Genomic DNA, 22,132 nt, shown 5'->3' with positions numbered 1-22,132 from the left:
CAGAACAAGGGGAAATTTTTATATAAATGAATAAAAGGGGTACATTAAAAGGTATAAAACACAATGCCATAAAGCGTAGACTTTAACATAACATCCACACAACTCCAGTTTTCATCTGAAGGTGGTAAAAGTGGTATCTTCTAGAGTTCCACAGATTTCCTTTATCAGGATTTTGGTTCTCCTCAGTCTCCTCTTCTCTAGGCCGAACACACCAAGTGACCTCTGTCACTCCTCATATGGCTTCCTCTCAAGGCCCTNAAGGTATAAAACACAATGCCATAAAGCGTAGACTTTAACATAACATCCACACAACTCCAGTTTTCATCTGAAGGTGGTAAAAGTGGTATCTTCTAAACTTCCACATTTCGTAGCTATCAGGATTTTGGTTCTCCTCAGTCTCCTCTTCTCTAGGCCGAACACACCAAGTGACCTCTGTCACTCCTCATATGGCTTCCTCTCAAGGCCCTTCGCCATCTTCATTGCCCTCCTTTGGACACTCTTTAATAGCTTCATATCTTTCTTATATTGTGGTGCGCAAAACTGCCACAATATTCAAGGTGAGGCCTCACTAGTGCAGAGCAGAGCGGGACAATCCCTCCACTGAGTGGCTATGAGGTGCCTGTTGCCCCCAGGACATGGTTGACCCTCCTGGCTGCCAGGGCACTCATATTCAACTGGCCATCAACCAGGACCCCCAGGTCCCTTTCCATGGCACTGCTTTCCAACATCTCATTCCCCAGTCTGTGTGAACTGGAGTTTCTGGGTTTGCCCCATCCCAGGTGTAGAATCCAGCACTTCCCTTGTTGAACTTCATATGGTTGGTGATTGCCAAGTCCACTAATTTTGTCGAGGTCTCTCTGCAGAACCTCCCTGCCTTTGAGGGAGTCAACAGCTCTTTCCACTTCTGTGTTGTCTGCAGACCTGCTTAACATCTCTTCCAGTTCTGCATCCAGGTCATTTATGAAGATGTTGAAGAGCACAGGGCCTGAGAGGGAGCCCTGCAGAACCCCACTAGTGACAGGTCACCAGTCTCATGTTACCCCGTTCACTATTACCCTCTGTGCTCGACCCGAGAGCCAATTGCTCACCCACTATGTGATGTGTTTATCCAGCTGTGGGCTGGAGACTTTGTCCAGAAGGACATTGTGAGAGACAGTATTGAAAGCTTTACTGAAATCCAAAAATTAGGAACTGTTAGAACAATTTTTCTCCTATGGCCTGCTCTGGGACAAGCACAGTCTCACGTTCTGTCCCTGAGTGTGCCATCCTCACTCCTGTCCTTTTCCAGGAGGGTCTTTCAGAACTCACATGTGTGTGAGTGTTGAGATCCTTTAGGCAAGTCAAGAATGAAGTGTGCTAGATACAGCATGAGAACAACTTCACTAGGAGGGAGAATGCTCAGCCAAAACAATTCCTCTGCAGACAAACTAACAGTGCTGCAATGCTGTTTAGTGCCAGCTTTCCACATGGATGATTGTTACGCCTTTTGCTGATCTGTCCTGGCTCCATTCAGATTCACTGCTGGCTGGATGTTACTTTCCACAGCCCGTATCTGAGTTTTCTCTCTCTTTTTTCTTTTTATTCTATAGTGTTGCTTTGACAGCTGCTTTCTTGTTATCTGTGGATAACAAGAATTTCTGATTTCTTCTTAGAGGCGTAGAACAGACTAAGGTGAATGATGGCAGTATGAGGCTTACAGTTACATGTACATTTGGGAGTAGCACCTTCAGAATCTCTTCTCCACAGACTGCATCCCCACACCTTCATGCTTAATTTCGCAGCATAAAAGTCAGAGATTCTGGTATGAAATTTATAACCTACTTCAGAATTAGGAAGTTTTTCTTAACCCAAGCATGTTTTCCTCAAAATGGAAAGGATTACACCTTCAGCTTCCCTGTAATTTCTACTTATAGTAATGGCATTTTCACATACTGGACTTCAGACATTTTTAATAATTTTGAAATATTTATTCAAGCAGATCCCCTCATAGTATACTTGAAAAAATACTCTCTCACAACAGGGTCTAGCCTTTGTATGTTAAAAATCATGCTGCTTTGACAAATTGGTGATTTTTTTTTCAGCATGTGATTTTTTTTTTTCATTTTTCAAACTTTTTTTCCCCACAGTTTATAACACTGGGTGAGGAAGATCTTACTGCAGCATACCTGCATGGGGCTCCCTTCCCAAGAATTCTATTGAATCAGTGAGGCTGAAAATGGTAGAAAGTAGTTTTGATTCACACAGAGATAACATTTCATTTCAAATTTTAGCACTTAAGGAAAGAAGAAGAGTGCTTGAATTACCTCAGAGCAGCTTTTATTGCCATAGCACTATTCTATGCAAGTCTGTGAAGAAGAGCTGCATGATGCACAGAACAACCCTGTGAGTGCTGAAGTGAGGAGACTAGAAATGATGATTTTTTTAAAATAGTTTGATCTTCAGTCTGGCTCAGGTTTGATTTCTAGACATTCAGGAAATGGAACTTTTGAAGCAGAAGTCAATGGGAAAATGTCCACTGTTCCCCCCTCAGTAAGTGTGACTTGATGGAAATGTTAAAATGTACCTCATTGCATAGACTCTCCTTTTGACAAGAAATGGGAATCTGTGTAATAATCAGACATATTATTTCAAAGCCTTTGGATTAGAAAGTGTGGACACCTTTCAAAAGAAAATATTTTAATACAAATGAGCTGTTTTCATCCAGAATGAAACAAGATAGGCAAGGCATTCAACAGTAACATGTGGATGAATACTCATAAAATACTCAAAGGCAATATATGTCACAATACTAAAATAACTGTCGAGTCTTGACCTTGTTTTCAGTAATAAAACCCAGTGAATGTACAATTTAGAGTAAGCTATTCTATTTAAATAGCAGTGATATTTTTGTAAACAAAATTTTATGCAATGACATGTCAGATGAGTAAATTGCCTTTAGCGATGTTTTAAATTATACTGTAGAAGGTTGCATCAATACAACCTCAAATAGAAACAATTAGTCAGCAAATCTCAACATAAGGTGTTTGCTAGAAGTCTTCCAGATAAAGCTATAAATAGGACTGTGATCGGGCATGTTGGGATTCTTTAGATTTCTCTGTCTCCCCCTTACCTGTGCACAGTGACTGACTGAGAGTGGTCAGTTTGACTTCCCGTTTCACTGATGTAGTTATCTGTAATGTTAGAGGTGAGTCCGAATGTTTCACACCAGGCTTGTCTAGTTTGAAGAAAAGGAGGCTGAGAAGCAACTTCATTGCACTCTACAGCTTCCTGGGGAGGGGACAACAATAGGGAGGTGCTAATCTCTTCCTCCTGATATCCAGTGTTGGAACGTGTGGGAATGGTTCAGAGCTGCATCAGGGGAGGTTCACACTGGAGTTTAGGAAGAATTTTTTTACCAAGGTGTAAGCACTGGATCAGGCTTCCTAGAAAGGTGGTTGATGCCCCAAGCCCATTCACTACTATTGTCATTTGGATGATACCCTCAGTACCATGCTTTAACTTTTGTTCAGCCCTGAGTTGGTCAGGCAGTTGGACTAGATGATCATTGTAAGTCCCTTCCAGTTAAAATATTCGCATCAGGTTTATTCCATTCCATTCCATTCCATTCCATTCCATTCCATTCCATTCCATTCCATTCCATTCCATTCCATTCCATTTCATCATTCTGTTATGCATATTTAGGAAAACATACCATTTACCCACATCAGTATTTGTATGAAATTAAATAGCTATTTTACTTAGAGCAATTCTGTGCATACATAAAATTGTCATTAGGTCCTGTGGGAAGACAAGAAGTTATGTTTCTTTTACTGTATTTGAGTCTGATCATGCAAGCCGCACAGTCTTTCTGCAAAATTACTGTTTCATATGTTTTCCCTAATTCTGCTAGGAGCTGGGGAAATAAGAATTATGGGCAACATCTAGCATGTAATAAGGGCATGCCCTGCAACAGATACTTTTTTAGTCAAAGGTGGTAGATAAGGTGCACCTTATCTATATTTATCCATACCTCACTAAAATATAACAACTTACTATACTGTGGACTTGCAGGTTAACTCAGTTGATACAAACTCTTGTACAAATTCAAGCATGTACATAAATACGCACATATATTCAAAAATCTTTATGAATTAAATTCTATATGTTCCAATAAACTGGAAGTGTGCAGTGCTGCAGTTTTTATGATTGCTTGGACTAAATAACTGATAAGTGTTCTCTATAATATTGTCTGGAATGAAGGAAATGGAGAAAAGGAATTAATTGGGCTTTTATTTGAGGCAGCAATGTATGCATGTATCAGTTTACACAAGTACTATGCTGCTGTTATGTTTCAGTCTTTTTAATGATCAGCAGATATTTGTAGCTGAATAGGCAGTAAATCAATGGAGACCAGATATTTTCACAGTAAACAGTAAAGAGTTTTGCAGTTTGTCTAGTCAGGAAAACTCCTTTCATTTATCCATATAGAAATGGTATTAAGTTGCTGAAGTTCTGCTTAAACATTTGTGTTGCACAGGCTTGTGGTATATTTTACACTTCTTTTGCTCCACTAACAAAAGAAAGGTGTTTTCCCAAAAGTTCTTACAGTTAATTGTAGTTCTTATAGAAACCTTGATGCACAGGAGTCCTTGATGCAAAATTAGATGCCTAGGGTCTCTGCTTTACGGTTCCTCTACTCAATAGTAGTGTTGGTGAATGCCTTCTTTCATTAATGTTTATGCGTCTAAATTAGAGGTAGCAGTGGTAGAGGGTTTAATCTCTTCTACTGAGTCTATCTCATTATTTATGTCTTTGTGGACACTTTTGCAACACTGTGAGACTCAGTATATTGGTGGTAGGCATTTTTAATTTCTCCATGAAGACTCAAGATAGGAGTGAGTTACCATGCATGGCATGGTGTGCTCTGTGTGGTCTTGGCCTGTGAAGTGTAGAAATGTGTTGGCTTAAACAACTTTCTCTCTATGGCTAACATACTCATCTGATTAATCCCTTCAGCAACGTGTGAGTCAAGGTAACAGTAAATATTCTTGCAGTGTAAAAGCCTGAGACCCCTCACTCAGTTGACTTGTTTCTACCATTAAGACCCAAATCTCATAATGAGGCCTGGAAGGTGGATCTGTATAAGCCCTGAAAACCATGGTTGCTTTTTCAGATCCATTAAAGCTTTTTTTCGTTAATGACTGCTAAATAGTAGTAACAGAAGAGAGGCCCATAATCTATGGCAGTCCAGGCAGCAGGGCAGTCAGAGACAAAACATTATATAGGATGCCTTTCTCTTGGATTGTGATGTGTTGAGAGGTATGGGCTACCTGAAAAAAAGAAACTTTGAAGAAAAATAATCTTTTCTTGTGAGGGTCTGGGAAAAAAAAAAGGCATATAACAACAGCAAAATACAGGATAATGGGGTTCATTGTGAGTCAGTAATAAATCTGCCTTTTTCATAGAGGAGAAAGGTAGTTAAGAGGATTGTTGATTCCCCTTTAAAGCAACCCTAAGGCCTGGTGCTTACCAAAGTCTTTTGACTCTCCCTTGTTTGGCCTTTGCCTTTGTTACTGTCAGATGGTGCCTAAGGCCAATTAGTTCTCACCTCCTGCTGAGGACATCTCTGGATCCTGTAAGATCTGAAGGGAGAAGTCAGCTCTTGGCTTCTCATGAGGGCATCCACCAAGATGGATTTCAGACTGAACTGAAAGAGGAGGACAGTAAGCTGGAGAGAAAGGCACACTTGCAAATTTCCCCATTCTCGTAGAAGCATAAAGCGACTTCGGATTGTTCCTAGAAGATTTAACAAAGAATTGGATTTTATTGTGGTCACTACCTGATAGTCTGTGTTTGTAGACTGCGTAGTATCTCCTCTATAAGAATTCTCTTGACCCTGAAGTCAATTCTTGGGAAGGAGAAAATTTAATTTTTTCTTTATGAAGAAAACCAGGAAGCCTTGCTAGCCTGTATTAGGATTGTCCTAGGAATCCTCTCTGAACAAATTTGAGGATGTCTTCCTGTATTTTTATCGGACCAAGAAGCAGAGGCTGGAGTGATATGATAGATCTAAGGATTTGAACCTCTGTTGTGAATGCACAGTACAAAGATTAGCCTGCTAAGGGGGAAAATATTAATACCATCTCTTACCAGTGACAAAGAAATATAAACTTCTTTTATATATTTGTATGGTTTTTTACATACACAGATATTCATAAACAGCACAAATAAAAGGTGCAGAGTTGGCTGGTAGGAGGAGATGACTGTCTTGCTTGAAGAGAGGTGAATTGAATTTTTCAAGTTATTTCCCTTGAGGCAATTAGGCAGAAATATGAGCTGCTAGATGTGTGTAAATATAACTGGGATTTCTCTGCGCTTGGTTTATATTATTTACATTTATAGAAACTAGCTTCCCTTTAGAATAGCTAATGCATAAATAACAACAGAGTTCTCTCTGCTTAAGGTTGATGTCACTTTTGGTGTCACCCTTTTTGGATGTGTCCTGAATCTTTGAAGAGGTGTCAGACAAACAAGCATATAACTTTCAGAATTAGATTTTTAACTCTTTTATTTCTTTCCCTGTTTCAAGCTCTTTTTTTGTGGTTGTTTTAATTTGAGCTGTTGCTCAGTACCGAGCTGTTTCTTCCAGGGGAGAGCTAGTATAAAATAAAGTGCCAAAGTGCCTCTCTGAGAGAATCATGACAAAGAGTCACTTTACTAAAAATAAAATTCAGTTTTGTTTTTTTTCGTTCCACATGAATGGTGATTTAGATATTGATCAAGTGAATGTTTGAGTATATTTCTTAATGTTTTTGTTTTCCAGATCAGAAAAATAAATCTAAAAATAAAACCAAACTCACTCTCTTAGAAATTCAATTAATTCCTCATTGTAATATATGTCATATTATGTGTAGGAATTCATCTTTATAAATTCAAAAGAAGCACTAGTCTGATAATAAAAAATAGTAAAATCATAGTATTTAAAAGATGATAGCCAATGGAGTTCTTCTAGCTGGGTATTTAAGCAGTTGTTCAGGTAGATTTTTAACACTCACTAAATTGGATATATTTCTTAGTGAACAGTATGCCAAGGTGAGCTGCACATTTCCACTGCCAAAACGAACTCTTTAAAATGAAATATGTCTTGGGGTATGATAATGGGAAACATCCCAAGATTTCACACATTTCTTGATAATCTCCATGGAACCCTAACACTTTCCATATGTTTTCCTGGTTGGCAGGTGGAGTGGATACAACAGCAGGTGGTTAAAAGACGGATAAAGAGGGATTATAAAGCTGGTGGTACCCAATCCACTTATTTCAATGATCCCAAATGGCCAAGCATGTGGTACATGGTAAGTACATACAGGGCCATTGGCTCTGTTTCATTCTAATGTTTAGTTGTCTGGTTTGATATTTCAAAAGGGGACAGAAGAGTATGTTTGGAAAAAGCAAATTTGGGGATTTTTATGTGACTAATGAATGTTTACGAACTCCTTACAAATATTACAAAGAATTCCCAGTGAGCCCTGCAATAGAAAACATTTATTAATGCATTCGTTCATTAATTCTTCCTATTGCTAGTTGTCTTGGGAATTACTTATTAGAGGATAAGCTTTCAACAATGAGAATGGAAGGAACTTAGCCACAGCTTGTGAGAACCCACTTGTATTCAATGCATAACTCACTGTCTCCAACAGAAATGTATTGTGTCCTGAAAGAGGAAAAAAGAGACACAGACGCTGACCATTCAGTGTTACAATTACATTCTTTTTAATAATGAACAATTGCATTGTTGAAATAAATGGACTGTTGCTGCTGTTTCCTATCTGTTTCCTCTCCATCTTGTTTAGTTCCAGGATGAGGTTGTTATAACTATGGGGGTTTTTAAGAGATTCATTGTACAGTTTGAAAACAACTTTTATCCAAAATGTAGTTCTTTTCAGCTGTTTGTGAAGGCAATACTATTTTGGGTCAAGGGATCATGGCAAGTCTTTTTCCCACTTTATTGAAATGTGTATACTTGTCTGTCTCCTTTAATATGTACATTTATTCAATCTACCTGTCCTATAAATATGTACATAAGGTGACAGACAGATTCCAATTTTTAAAAAATTTAAAAAAAATTTATATCAATGTTTTAAATTGAAACTAGAAAACAACAACTTATCTTTAGTTAGTCTGCTGTTACTGCTATGGACTTTCAGCTCTGTGTTAGACTAGAAAGAGTGAGGCCAAACTTTAAGAGAATCATAGTAGTCAAGGAAAAGCCCACTGTATATCATGTATGGTAGCTTATGTAATTTTTCCTTTGTGCTCCTAGATTTATATACAAAGCTTTTAGTGCCAACATAGCTTTTTGATGAAACTAGATTAGTGGAATGTTTTTTAACTGGTAATAGATGATTTAGCAGTTGCCTCTAATTTTGATCAGAAGGGTAGCAGTTTCCTATTTATAAATCAGTTGTATTGTATAGCCACATAGTTAGCAGCTCCCCCACAATTGCCAGTCTAACACAGAAAACACTTTAAGGCAGTAAATGGACTTTACTGTTTGTCTTTTACAGTTTTCATAATTTCTCATTTCAATCCCTGTGGGAGAAAGTCCTCACTTTCAGAACTTCTGTGAAGGGGCAGTTCCCGATGCATTGCATTTACATGCACTGAATAATCCCATTTATTTGCAATATCTTCAGTGGTAGTGGTTTGATGACATTTTGTTGAAAGAGATCAGTAAGGTATTAGCAACTATGCTGTTTCATCAGAGAGAATAGCTAAAAATATGTGAATGGGTTGATTTCAGGACTGACTTGGGTCATTACCAGATACCCTCATGTGACTGTGTTTGTGATTCTTACTATAGCTACTTTTGTTAATCTTTCTTACCTTTATAAGTTGAAGGGAAAAAAGGGAGTTCAAGGTTATTTAGTGGTTTCAGTCATTGCTATGTCATAAAGAGGTTTTTAGTTGCTGTCTGCAGACGTGTTGTTGAGAAAGTAATAAGAGCAGTATCATATACAGATTTGCATCTGAATTAATAAGTAACTTCATTGTGGGTTAAGATTTAGACCTTTGGCCCTTGAACTGGGACAATCTCTAACAAGGCTGTTAATGTAGTTCAGATTTGTTGACACAAGTCCTTTTATTCAAAGACTTTTTCAAGCCGTATCTGATTTTTTCCAAAGACTTTTTCAAGCCGTATCTGATTTTTTCCTCCCCAAGCTTTTTCTTCACAAGTACCATCCTTTGTTATTTTAATTGTCTAGGCTAGAAATAATACATTTTTGTTTCTGTGATATCCATGACAAGAAGTTACAAGAGGGATTCAGGTCTTCTTTGTCTTTTGGGCCATCACAAAGTTTAAAAGAATCCCTCAAGAGCTGTAATGTGAACAAATTAGAAGGTGTTTTTTTAATCACTCTATTTTTCTCCATTTACACTGAAGGCATTCCTAGAAAGAGCAAAGTGATTAAGAATATAGTTTTTTAGTGCCTTCTGGTTTTGTGGAAGCTGAAGCAGAAAGTACCTTCAAACTCCAAAGTAAACTTTTACTTTTCATGACCAGGGCATTATTTAAGGAAAAATTACAGTTTCTAATGCTTTCTAATAACAAGGATAAGGTGATTTACTTATGAGTTCCCTCCCTCAAAGCAAGGAAAGTTGGGAAAAAAACCTATTTCTTTAGCATAACCTCTGAATCTGGTGGCATCTCTGCTTAAGAGTAGAGTAGAATATTTTTATAGATTTAGTAACATATGAAACTTCACCTATCCAGCTGTTATTCAAAACCAGCTTGCTCAGAGTGAACTGATAGCAAAGAAGTAAAGAAAGTCCCTAGTTAAAATCCCTTTCCAAATTTTGAGTCAGAAGAGAGCTAAGTCCTGTATGCCATCCCCAGAGCTCAGCTACCTTTGTATCATCATGTTAAATCTAATGAATTTCTTCTCTTTCATTGATGTTGACAAAATAGCCTGGTAGTCAATAACCGGATGAACTATATACAATCAGTGTGCATAACTTAAAAGGTCAAAGTCAGCTGTTCTGTATCTGAAACTGTTTTACTTAACTTGAAATAACAACGTCTTCCGAACGACTAAGACGACTTTGTGGCTAATCAATTTCACTGTACCTGCCAGTTGGTTAAATGAGTTTTCTCATCTTGCCTGCATACGAAAACTATAGGTTTTAAAAACTAGAGGAAGTAAATATATAAAAAAAAATTAGAAGTATATGCAAAGTTGTGGTTAATATAACTAACTTTAACAGACTTCACTCAGAGTACTGTCCTTGCTGATTATTTCTTTTTGTTCCCCACTTCAGAAGAGCTTTGTAGTGATCAGCTGAAACTGGAATCACACAGGCACATAAGCACACCTTTCTGCAGCTGCAGTCTAGCTCTGCTGTGATGATGGGCTCCATGGCATAGTTTTTGAACATAGAATGTAACAGCAATAAATTAATTTAACTATTGTTTATTTTTTAACAAATTATCTTCAGATTACAAAGTTGCTGATTATGACTTTGCAGTCAGTTCAAACAGGTGCAAATCTTTTTCAACACTGATGAAGGATAATCCTCTACAGTACTGTTACCATCCCTTCTACTATTGATAATAATTGCTAGTTTTGAAATAATTCTGTAATTTGGAGAAGTTTCCAGGTTCTTCACACTCTGTATGGCCTAGTTAGTGATGGGCAGGAACCGAACAAGTAAAAGGATATTTCTGTGGGACTGAGAATAGGCTGGAGGAGAGTATGATATTTTGAGATGTGAGTCTGGAGGGAGAGGCACTGTTCTGTTAAAGCACCTAAGAATAAATAAGATAGTTAAAGAGTATGAGCCAGGTTTTTTTCTTATCATTGGATGCTACTTCGTCAGAGTAAGAGGAAATGTTATTCTCTGTAGCTGGGAAAGATGCAGCACTGTGAGAGATAAAAAGCGGAAAGCTGGAACTTCTGCTGCAGTAAATAAATGGGACAAGATGGTACTCCTCTGAGAAAGTACAGCACAAAATCACTGTGCAACAAAAAAGTAAATAACTTTAAAAAATATGTTATACTCAGAGAAGAAGCTAGCCAGGGCCTCTACTATGCATACTTGAGGGTCATCTGAATATTTTTGTAGCAATGAAACTTACCTGAGAATGTAGGGAAATAGCTGACTGTCACTAAGGTTGTAAACCAGAGCAAGAAGTGGAACACAGGAACTTGTCTGTCAGCTTCTCAGATAGAAAATAGACAAGATTGTCACATTCCTAAGCTGCTTGGAATAGAGGAACACCACCTATTACATATCTAAGCCAAAGAAAAGGCTGTCTTCTAAGTGTCATTGCTAAATATATCCCGCACCAAGAAAAAGTATAATTCAAGGCCTCGTTGAAGTGAAACTTCCATTTTATTTCACGTGTATGTCGTGGTTTAGGAATGGTATTCCCCAATTTAGTGTTCCCACTCCAAATCATATGCCACTCACTCCTCCTGCTTCCCCCTCCCCCTTCATGGGGCTGGAGAGAAGTAGTGCAGGCACAAAAGGCAAAGATCTCGGGTTGAGATAAGAACAGTTTACTGGAAACAGCAATGAAATAAGAAAATGTACAGTAACATCAAAAATACTAATGACAGAGGGTACGAGAAAAAAACCAATTCACACAGAAACTACCCCCATCTTCCCCCCCCCCCTAAAAAAAAGCAATACTCAGCTGCTCCTGGCTGTGCCCTCCTGGCTTCTGCAGAAATTAAGCCTGTCCTGACTGGAACCAGGACAGGTCCACAGTGAGATCAGCTGTTCTGTCTTAAATCATTTTAAAGCCTGTGTTTGCTGTTGATCCCTACAAAGACAGTACCTCTTCTTTTGAAAATTATTTTCCTTTCTCAAAATCTTTTTCCTTTTCTCAACCTTTGTTATTTTCTTGTCACATTTATTCCACTTACAAATCAGTGCTTTGGGAGAGTAGGCAAAAGAGTAAAGCTAGAAGCAGATGACTACAGAGTCTTCTGTTTGGAACCCAAAACAAGGGCTTTTGTAAACTGCCTTGTAGGTCTTCATAGTCTGCTACTTTTCTGTGAGAGGCAGGCAATATAAAGGACTAGAAGACAGCAAATTTTGTGTAGTCATCTTAAAAATAAGAAAAATATATTAGGTAACCGTAATGAAAACATTAAATTTTCTTAAAAATCTTCTGATAGAAATCTGTAAACCTAAGAAAAACTGCAGTGCCTGACTGTGCTGTTTCTCCAACTGGTTATGTGTCTCAGTTTGAAGAGACTGGAATGTTTGTTAAAGAGGATGAGTTATGAGACAGACCAAACTCCTCTCTCTCAGCAACTGTAAATTCAAAAATTAAGGGGCTTTAATCGAGGAAGTGTGGAAAAATAAGAAGAAATAACAACCCTTTATTAAAAGATATATGTATATTGGCAAGAACAGTAACAGAACATAAAACCAGCCAAACAATAGTCCTGTACCCAGAAGTTCCCTTCAAACCAACAAAAAAAAGTCTGAACACTTCTCTGTCCTTAGCGCAGTTCCAATCACGGCCGGCAGGGGGCGCTGTTGGGTCACTGGAGGTGCAGAGCCTGCAGTGCTCGGTGTTGGCCTGCAGGGGGCGCTGTCGGGCTCTGGCGGTACCACACGGGAGGGGTCTGGGGGTGGTCTCGGGTCGCGGGAGAAGCCGAAAAGAGAATGGGGACCCTTCCCCCAGAGGGAGAAGGGGGAAAGGAAAACAGTCCACCCCCAACAGAACTCACTGTCATTCCCAGATGACGGTGTCTCAAGGCTCCTCTTCTCTCTCCCTCAGTGGGCACAGAGCTCTCCGATGAAAACATGGTAGGCTCTGGCTGGAGTCACAAGGCAGTGTGCAAAGCCAGCCAAGATCAGTGATCCTGCTTCACCAGGGCGAGAACACAGAAAGACAGGCCTCTAGGCCTTTTCTCCAAATGCACCCGTGCAGACCCCCGTCTCCATCCTTCCCACAGCGGAGCAGGGGAAGTAAAATTCCACTCCTGGGATTTATAGCCTATAACATTATGTTATGACTTAGCTCTGGGAGCTTTTCAAAAAGCATTCCTGATTTCCAAAACTGGACTAAAAGAATAAACAGATCCACGAATGCAAAGTGTTTTAGGGGATTCAAGGTGGAAGAGCATAATAGCGGTGCCAGCAGTGCACAATAAAACAGGTGTCTGAGCCACAGTGGAAATGAACATTTACCAATTACTTAGTGAATTACTTGAATTAGACAGCTCTATAATATTGTTGCACAATTCTAGATGTAGAGTGATGTTACTAAGGTTTTTAGAAAGCTGTTGAAGATAGAAGATTTGCTGAGAAGCCTAACTCATCAGCCAATATTTATCAGCCATCATATTTATCAGTTTATTTCCACTGTAAGATTTCTGGTATAGACAGATGAAATATAATTTATGCCGTAATTGAGAGCAATTCACGCAAGTGAATGTGTACTGAATTAGTCGCATCTAGGGCTGGCTACCTTGAGCTCTGATGCTGAAACGAAAAACCAGGAAAAATAGCTTACTTTTCACTTTCAGTGAGGACTGTGTAGCAAGCATTGCTTTGCGTTTCAATGACACGTCTGGTGAACCCAGCTTACTTCAGAAAATCCATCCAGTACGCTACATAGTGCTCTTCAATTATATTTGTGAGTTCTCAACTGAGCTATACTGGTATTCACAGGGAAGGAGAGACACTCCTACTCTGACACAGTACAGTTGACCTTGGATGGCAGCCAGAATAAGGGTTTATCAGCAGTGGGTAATGTGAGTTTCCTGAGATCCTATAGCTGTGAAAGAAGAAGGAGGTGATGAGTTAGACAAGTGAGTTGTCTCCCTTATGCATTGTGTCTCACTGATGAGATCTGTGGGGAGTTGCCTTGTCTTGTGGTTCTGGAAATGCAAGCAGCAGAGCAGGGAAGAAGATTTTACATCCCTGGCCTGGCCACTAATGAGGTTAGCTAAGGCAAGTGGGACTTTGAAAGAGTCAGAGGAACAAAGGAAGGAATGACAGGAGCTTGATAAGATGAAGTAGAAAGTGGTGAAGGGAGAAGGAGAGGTCACAGTGGATCTGAGTGCCAGCCTGGGTACAGGGAGACAGAATTAAGGATAGAATTTCTCCTGCCATATGCTAACACCACAGTAAATGAATACATATCACCCTCCTTTACAACCTCCTAAAAGTTTATTTGGCAGCTAAGGAAAAACCTCACTCTCTTTTTACTGCTCTCCAGAGAATTGTTCTCTTTTTCCTTCCATCTGTGCAGTGGAAACAAAATCATTGTTCTTTCTTGAGGTGGCATGGCATTTTTGAAAGTGTTTTGCATATTTTATAACGTGGTTTGGTTGTTGCATGCACTTCCATACTTGTGTTTTTTATTGCATGAGAAGATTAAGCTTCTGGTGTTTTATGAAGTTAAGAAGATGATCTGTGACTTAACTTCAGCAGAAGTGCTGCTAGAAAGAACCAAACTACCTGTCAAAACATTACCTTGCAAATCTGAATGTGGAAACATCTTGTTCTCTGTGGACAACATAGAACAGTAGCATAAGGTCAGGTAATATACACTTTGACCTAAATTAATTTCCTGTTGGAAGATGACAGCCTACTTTAGGTAACCAAAAACCTGTAGAAGTCGATTTATCCATATCTACTGAAAAGAGATTATTAGTGCAAATAGTTTAACAAGATTAGCAAATAGTTGGGAGACAGACTGACCAGGTTGGCTTCTTGATCTGTTCTCTGGGACATTCAGTTCTGGCTTCTAGATTAGCAACCTCAGAAGTGCCCAGAAAACACAAAATGGAAACCAGCACCATTTGGGAGTTGTGCCAGCTTTTTCACTGAAGTAAGAAGAAGCAATACTGAAATAATTTCCATACTTGCTTTGTGAGAGATTTTCCTGCATGTCAAAGGTTTGTTAATAAATCTTATAGCAATAGCACACATTCCTCTGCCTTCTTACTACAGTGATTGTATTTTCAAAGTCATATTATTCATTTATATCTTTCAAGACTTTATTTAAAAGTGTTTTGTTTTTTTTTTTGCTGGACAGCAGCTGAGTCATGTTAAGAAACTCTGGGTACTTGTCTGTATAATGTTCTGTGTGAAATACCATTTGTGTATAATGTTGTGTTTTTCTGAACTGCCTTCTTCTGAGTAGTTTCTGCAATTAGTAAGGAAATGATAGTGCCACAAAATATTTGCTGAATTTCTAAATATGACATTTGATAAATATCTGCCTTTAGTTTTTATATGTCATACTGAGGCACATTTTGATATATTTCAGTTTTTATCTTTCATTGCACTTCAGGAAAACCATTAATGTATATACATTACCTGGAAGTAATTTTTTTCACTTTACAAAGGAAAAAGAATTTGCCCATCACTTTCTAAGAGCAGTATCCAAGACCATCTGCTTAGTTAGCTATTTTCATATTTTTTTAAAATCAAAATCAAGTCATGTCAAACAGCAAAACAATTCCTTTTGTCGCACAATACTGAGTACTCTATTAAGTTACTGAAAAAAAAGAGAGGTAATTTAATTAATAGTGAGAAATGCTGGTTTGTTTCAAACACTTTATGTCTTGGTTTGCTATTGCTTGCATACTAAAATTGCAGATATTTCAGGAAATATGTCTATTAGGTAAGGTATTTTAACTAGGAAATATACATTAGGAAAGGTATTTTATCTACTCAACCAATATTTTGTAGCATTTTTCATGTAAAGAACACTGTGCAAACATTAGGAACCCAAAAATAACCAAAAGTGCACAGCCACAGTACAGAATTGATTTTGAGGCTTGCCTATCTTGTGGTCTTATTCATAAAGAATGAACTAGTGTGACATGTTCAGTTTGCCCTGACTAGAAGCAACTCATAACCTATGAGACTTTAATGAATTTCTGACACGAACAGTTACTATATTACATCTCATTCAGGAAGCAAAAACTGGTGTTATGCTTCTCTAAGGCAATTTCCTAGCTGTTGAGTACAGATGATCAAGGAGTCTGGGGGACACTTTTAAGTCATATAATTTATTTTTAGGTACTACCGTGAGGGGGAGGGAGTTGAACATAATGGTTCTTATGGGTGGGTCCCTTTCAACTTGAGATATTCCATGAGGAGTTGGTTCTATGAGGAGAGCTTGATCCATGTCAGAGGAGAAACTGGAGAACCACTATTTACCTCTAGGTTTTTAGGTCTTGTACCAGTTGTTAGAAACCATTATGCGCCTCCTTACTGAAGACAGGTGCCATATAGACCCCATAGAATTGGATCATCAAAATTCCAACTTTCCTGATTCCTGCATCTGTGTTCTAACCTGTCTTCCTGTATATCACATGAGCAAATGTTGTTACTAAAATTACAGGTATGCAGAGCACTTTAGTTCTTCCTGACCCTTTTTTGACCTTAATTCATGTTCCCTTTTTTCTTTGTTTTAAAAAATACCCCAATTCCACAACAACAGCAACCAACATGCCCCCCCCCCCAAACAACAGAAGAAGCAAACACAGTGAGGACAGACACTTAATAAAGTGTGCTCTGCACCACTTCATTAAACACAGGTAATCCTTGGCATTACTTGTAGCTACTTCTGATGTAATGAAATCTCTGCTATGCATTATGTCTGCTGCTTGAACTCTGTGAAGAGGATTAACTAAGACATCATCTACATGAATTGAAACGTGGACAGAGAAATTAATATAGCCTACTTAGAAAGTGTTACAGCCCTTACATCTTGGTAAGGAATCGGTCTGCGTACAGAAAACACAATTCTGGAAAAAAACCCTAAATTCTTGTAGACTACAGAATTTGGGTCTCAAGACTCAAGACCCTTTTCTGATGATGGTTTCCCAAGGCATCAGGCAAGCTTGAGGCTTTGTGTGTCACATCTTAGGACTTACAGTATCTTTGACCCTAGCATCCTATCCCCATCCTTTGCATTGTCTCTTAAGACTACTTGAACTACAGAGGAAAAAGAACCCCAAACAACAAAAGACCACCAACAAAAAAATTCAAATCATCACTTAAAGAAAGAGGGATCAGAACTTTTCTTCTAACAATACTGAGAAGTTCGATTGGTTCAACTTTCTTGAGGATCTTGACATTCAATATATGGTATCTATCCTCTTAGTTTTAATTATTGGGTGTATTTTCTACTCTCATGTGGTTTTCCTTTTTAAGACAGTTTATGCAGTTTCCATCTGCTCCCACTTCAGATTGGTGATGAACAGTAGAAGGATGAAAGTATTGTGAATGTGAAAGCATTCTTCTACTTTATGCCTGTCCTTTGAAAATGTTTGCCCAAACACACCGTAATTGAACCCTTGTCATTGATACTGACCAGTGAGAGAGAACAAAGATCTGAAAGATCTTTTAAACCCACTCCCATTGGGCATGAGATATGATCTGCTTTCATTATGTCTGGCTGATGCTGCTTTTCCAGTATTTAGAAGTTTCAAGTACTGACCTCACTATGAGAAGTAGCTTTGACCTTGTTTGGGTCTTCAAACATGCTCATAGCTGGAGACCATGTTATACATCATGTAAATGTTGTAGTTTAGGTTCTCCTGTTGAATTTCCCCATGGTGCCATGGGTTTTTTGGGGGTGCTCACCGATAGCAGCATGTGCCACCAGCAGGGAACCAGCCACGGAAAGGGAGAGGAGCAGACACGGGGGAAGACGAGATCCCTGGGGCAAAGGTCCCACGAGAAGTGGGAAGAATAAAAAGTGGGCAGATCCACATTCACTCTTTCTGACCTGGACTGCTGTTGGGAAGCCGCCAGCAGCTGCGGGAGGACCTGTTTTGCGCTCCTGCTTTGCACATCCCGCACCACTCTGGAGCCACACCCACCAGAGATGTGTTGTCTCTCACCAGAACCCCCTACCCCACTGCCTGCCATCCTTTGCTGCACAGACCCTGTGCTGTCCCTTGCCCACTGCTGGTTCAGAAGCAGCAGCTGTTTGCTGCTGATCAAGACCGCAGCACCTGCTCACCAGTGCTGCAGCATCCGGAGTCGGTGAGCCCTGCCACTCTCACAGACCTTGCCCACTGCCGGCTCCAGAGCAGCAGTTTCCACCGGTCAAGACTGCAGCACCTGCCTGAACCATGGCATCCAGAGTTGCTGCATGTTTTCTCTGCCTGCTGCCCCACACTGGTTTTCCTGCCACCTGCCATGCCGTGGGGGGAACCTGCCATTTTTCTTTGTTATTGTTTGGTTGTAGTTTTCTGTTTTGTTCTCTGGTTTTAGTGAACTGTTATTCATTTCTACACTTTTGCTCAAAAGTCTCATATCAAATTTGCATAATTCGGGGGGAGGGCTTTCTATTCAATTGGAGGTCCCACTTCCCAGGCAGGCATTGTCTTAAAAACAAGACAGTAAACTATAACCAATGACACAATCTGAGGACTAATTCAACATCTGTTCTCATGAATGAGTCTACAAGGGTGGCCAAAAACACTTTGTAAGCTTGGTTTGTTACTATGCCAAGCCCTAGAAAAAGTCTTCCATTGTCTCAACATTTGAAAGACTTACACACAAGATTTATCCCACAGTCTAATAGAAAAAATAAAATGAAGGCTGAGTTATGCATCCTTCTCAGCTCTTAGCAGGTAGAAGTTGTGCATATGAGTATGGCTGTTAAACGGAACACAGGTTGTGACTCATGTTGTCTCTAAGCGGGCAGCAAGTATCTGGCACTGATGCAGTTGTATTTCATGGGGAAGGGCAGGGATGATTTACATGTCTGTATATGTGTTTAGAATTTAAAAAAAAGTATTCTAAGGTATCACTATTTTTCTTCTAGGCATTTGTCTGTAGGGGTGTGGCTAGGAAATTGATTCAAATAGAAAAATTCAATTAAAAGGAATACATGCAATGATGGTATTGAGCAGATTTCCCCCATTTCTCCTTTTGGTAGCAAGTTAGCATCCTTTTGTGATTATAGTCACACTGTGAAGTTGGTCAGTTAATTCATGTGTTGGTTTTTGGAGGAGAAGCAAGGAGGAAAATACTTACTGTGGATTGAAAAATTCTCAGATTGTGGTATCTATGTTAAATCCTGGCATCCATAAATCGAAGGATTATAGGTTAGCTGAGAGAAAGTGGCTGAACAGAAGAAAAAGAACAGCTGTTTTGGCTGTTGATAAGTATAAAAAGAGAGATCTTTAATAATAAAGTGCTACCTGTAATGATGTTGTTAAAAAGATGATGTGCAACAAAGTATACAGTCATGTGATCAGATTCCATGCACCTCATTGGAATTAGGCATCCACCTGAATGATTTGCATATCAAGGGTAGATTTAGGCATGTTCCTAAACCTAGTGGTGTACTTTAAGGTTCTGTTGATTTTTCTCAGTGTCCTCCAAGCTAACACTAATTGGCTGCTAACTGGCCCAAATTTTGTGTTTTAATAAGCCTGTTATTACATTAGTTGGTTTTGTGGATTTTTCTATGTCAAGATCTAAGTCTATATAGGAATTGGCCAGGATGTCTGTGACAAGACTTTGAAATGGATCTTCAGTTGAATTAATATAAAAGCTTTATTTATTGGTATATATTTATTTAAATGTATTATATATGCAGCATCAGGGTTATAGAACCAAACCCAGCTTTCTTCTTGCTTTTCTTAGAAACCTTTTTTCTTTGAAAGTTCTCATACCATTAGCAGAGCAAACACACAAATTTTTATTTTTCTGTTTTAAAGCAATCCATATCTATATAGTGATGCTTATCAATTAAAATTTCTAAAATTTTGTTTCAGAAGTGATAAAAAATCTTTCCACATTTTTTTTCAAAAATGTTGTTACCCCTTCCTACATGTATATATGTTGCATTAACTTTGGCTTAAAATACACTCCATTGCTTTCCAGCTTGTCCTCAGAGATCAGAGGGGCAAGGTGTGGGCAGTCCTCATTTCTGATTAAAATCAATTCAGTGCCATAACTCTGGTGGAGTTCAATAAGAATTTGCATGAGCAGATTCACAGATAGTGCAATTAACCGTTACAGGACTATAAGTCTGGTTGAGTTCAATAGGAACTTTCACAAACACAGATTCACCAAATAAACCACAGTTTATTGGAGCAACAAATTATAGATTCTTTCATATTGCCAGTGATACATTCACTAGACCTGCACAATATAAGTACAGCACTGTTCCCCAGTATGTGTACAAGTGTTCCCGACTATACTCCAACACGGAGGCACAAATCTTACTGAAGAAGTGTCCCTGCTTTGGGGAGGAGAGAGGAGCAAGCCCATTGTCTGGTCTGCAAGGTGCTTGTATTCTCATTCTCTGCCCTAGAGGATTTCAAATACCAATTTATACTTTTCGGAGTAGTGGAGGTGAGACTGTAGTCAAATGTTCTGTAACTTTCATAAGTGGTGTGGTGGACAGCCATTTTATATGTAAATGAGATACTGAGAGTAACTGGGGGATTACAAAGACTGTTGGTCTTGTGCAAAGGCAGAACAGAACACATGACAAGTTAGTATCAGTCCTTCTTCCACTTGGATCATTGTGCCACTAAGGGTCATCCTCCACCTGATAACCTATCACCCCATCAGCAGGCTGTCATATCCGTGGTAATTCCTTATCCACACAGTTCATGAAATATGTCATAGCTGTAGGCTTTGTTCCCCCAAAATGTCAAAAGGGGAAAAAAGTTCAAAATATCACCTAATTTGAATGTTTCATGTCAATTCTGTGCTTATATCTCCACAGCTACTAATGTTTGGACAGACAGATTCATTTGAGTAGCTTGTTGCGTCTCCAAAGAGATAGTGAATAGATCCCTGCTCATTGCAGAGAGGTTGAACTAGATGACCTTTAAAGGTCTCTTCCAACCCAACACAATCTATGATTCCCTTTTGACATTATTGCTTTGCATATATAATTGAGTTTTAGTCATAGTAATTAATGTTTTCGCATGTATTTAGAGTGGATTTATTCATTATATGCTTATATTTAAGCTGGCCCAGGCCGCCCCCGGAATGTGTGCTTTGTGGCGGCGTGGGCCCAGGCCGCCCCTGGAACGTGTGCTTCACGGTGGCGCGGCACCAGGCCGCCCCTGGAATGTGTGCTTCGCAGCGGTGTGGGCCCGGGCCGCCCCCAGAACGCATGCTTTGTGGCGACGTGGCCCCGCAGTGGCGCGGTGTAACAGTTCGTTTGGATACATGTCGGGAATAAAGACAAGTGCCAGAAATATTCAAACACACAAAATATCTTTTATTACAGTGATGATGATGATGACGATGATGATAATAATAATAATAATAAACTTAGCAAGAGGAATTAAAAACTAAAAGAAAGGATACAAAATAACTACCTTATCGGGTGGCATTAAAACAAATACTACGAACAGCATTTAATACAGTATTAACTAGTGAAAAGGGATACCAAAAAAGGATCTGAACAGAATATTATGGATAACACGATATTCATTAATAAAAAGGGAAGTTAAAGGAAAAATACTATAAAAGGGGAATTAAAGGAACACTAAAAGGGTATTTAAAAAGTTTGTTCTCTCAGTTGCTTCCTATCAAAAAACTGTGCTTACCCACACAGACAGGCCAGGGCTGTCAGGATCTGCAGCAGTTGGTCGGTACCCATGCTTAGCGGGCATCCCCGCGGAGCAACACAGTCGCAGTGGTAGGATGAGTATCGCTCAACTCAGCAGTCCCGACAACCCATTTTTATCAGTTCCACATTACACTACGTAGGGCCAGTACGCAGTATAAGGTGATGCCTGAATGGCAGCCAAACACCGCCTAATCATTACCTCATGGCAACAGTCTGTGCATGCCCTACTTGTAGGGCAAGGGGCGAGCGACCCCTGCCCACATAATCTTCCTCCCATCATCATCTTTCTCACCCCTATGTATGACCTCTACCATTGTGTTTCAAGGGTAGATGTATCTATCTTGCAGTATGTAGCAAAACCAAGGAAGAACTCAGCTCTGATAATAGGGGATATCAGGCTGACTTGCTAAAAAGCACAATGGACCTCACAATTCGCTTTTGCCATGAAGTTACATTGTACCGTACTCTAGCTGGTTTCACATCCTAATACGATTCCTTTCTCATGCCTCTATGCTCCATTGATCATCTAATTCAAAAGTACCCCCCTTACATGCG

General features: G+C 39.2%; 1 protein-coding gene across 6 annotated transcripts in view; it reads left to right on the top strand.

Annotated features, from left to right (window-relative positions):
- The window catches only part of PCSK5 (proprotein convertase subtilisin/kexin type 5), a 257,925-nt gene that overhangs the window by 41,334 nt on the left and 194,459 nt on the right, over positions 1 to 22,132 (top strand). For all 6 annotated transcript variants that reach the window (XM_017807261.1, XM_017807263.1, XM_017807264.1 and 3 more), the window contains one exon: positions 7,221 to 7,334. In XM_017807261.1, the coding sequence (XP_017662750.1) occupies positions 7,221 to 7,334 (114 nt within the window). The remainder of the gene's footprint in view (positions 1 to 7,220; positions 7,335 to 22,132) is intronic.

The sequence above is a fragment of the Lepidothrix coronata genome, unplaced genomic scaffold, assembly GCF_001604755.1.
Source record: "Lepidothrix coronata isolate B3197 unplaced genomic scaffold, Lepidothrix_coronata-1.0 Scaffold18, whole genome shotgun sequence".
Lineage (NCBI taxonomy): Eukaryota > Metazoa > Chordata > Aves > Passeriformes > Pipridae > Lepidothrix > Lepidothrix coronata.
This window is presented reverse-complemented; position numbering and strand designations above follow the sequence as displayed.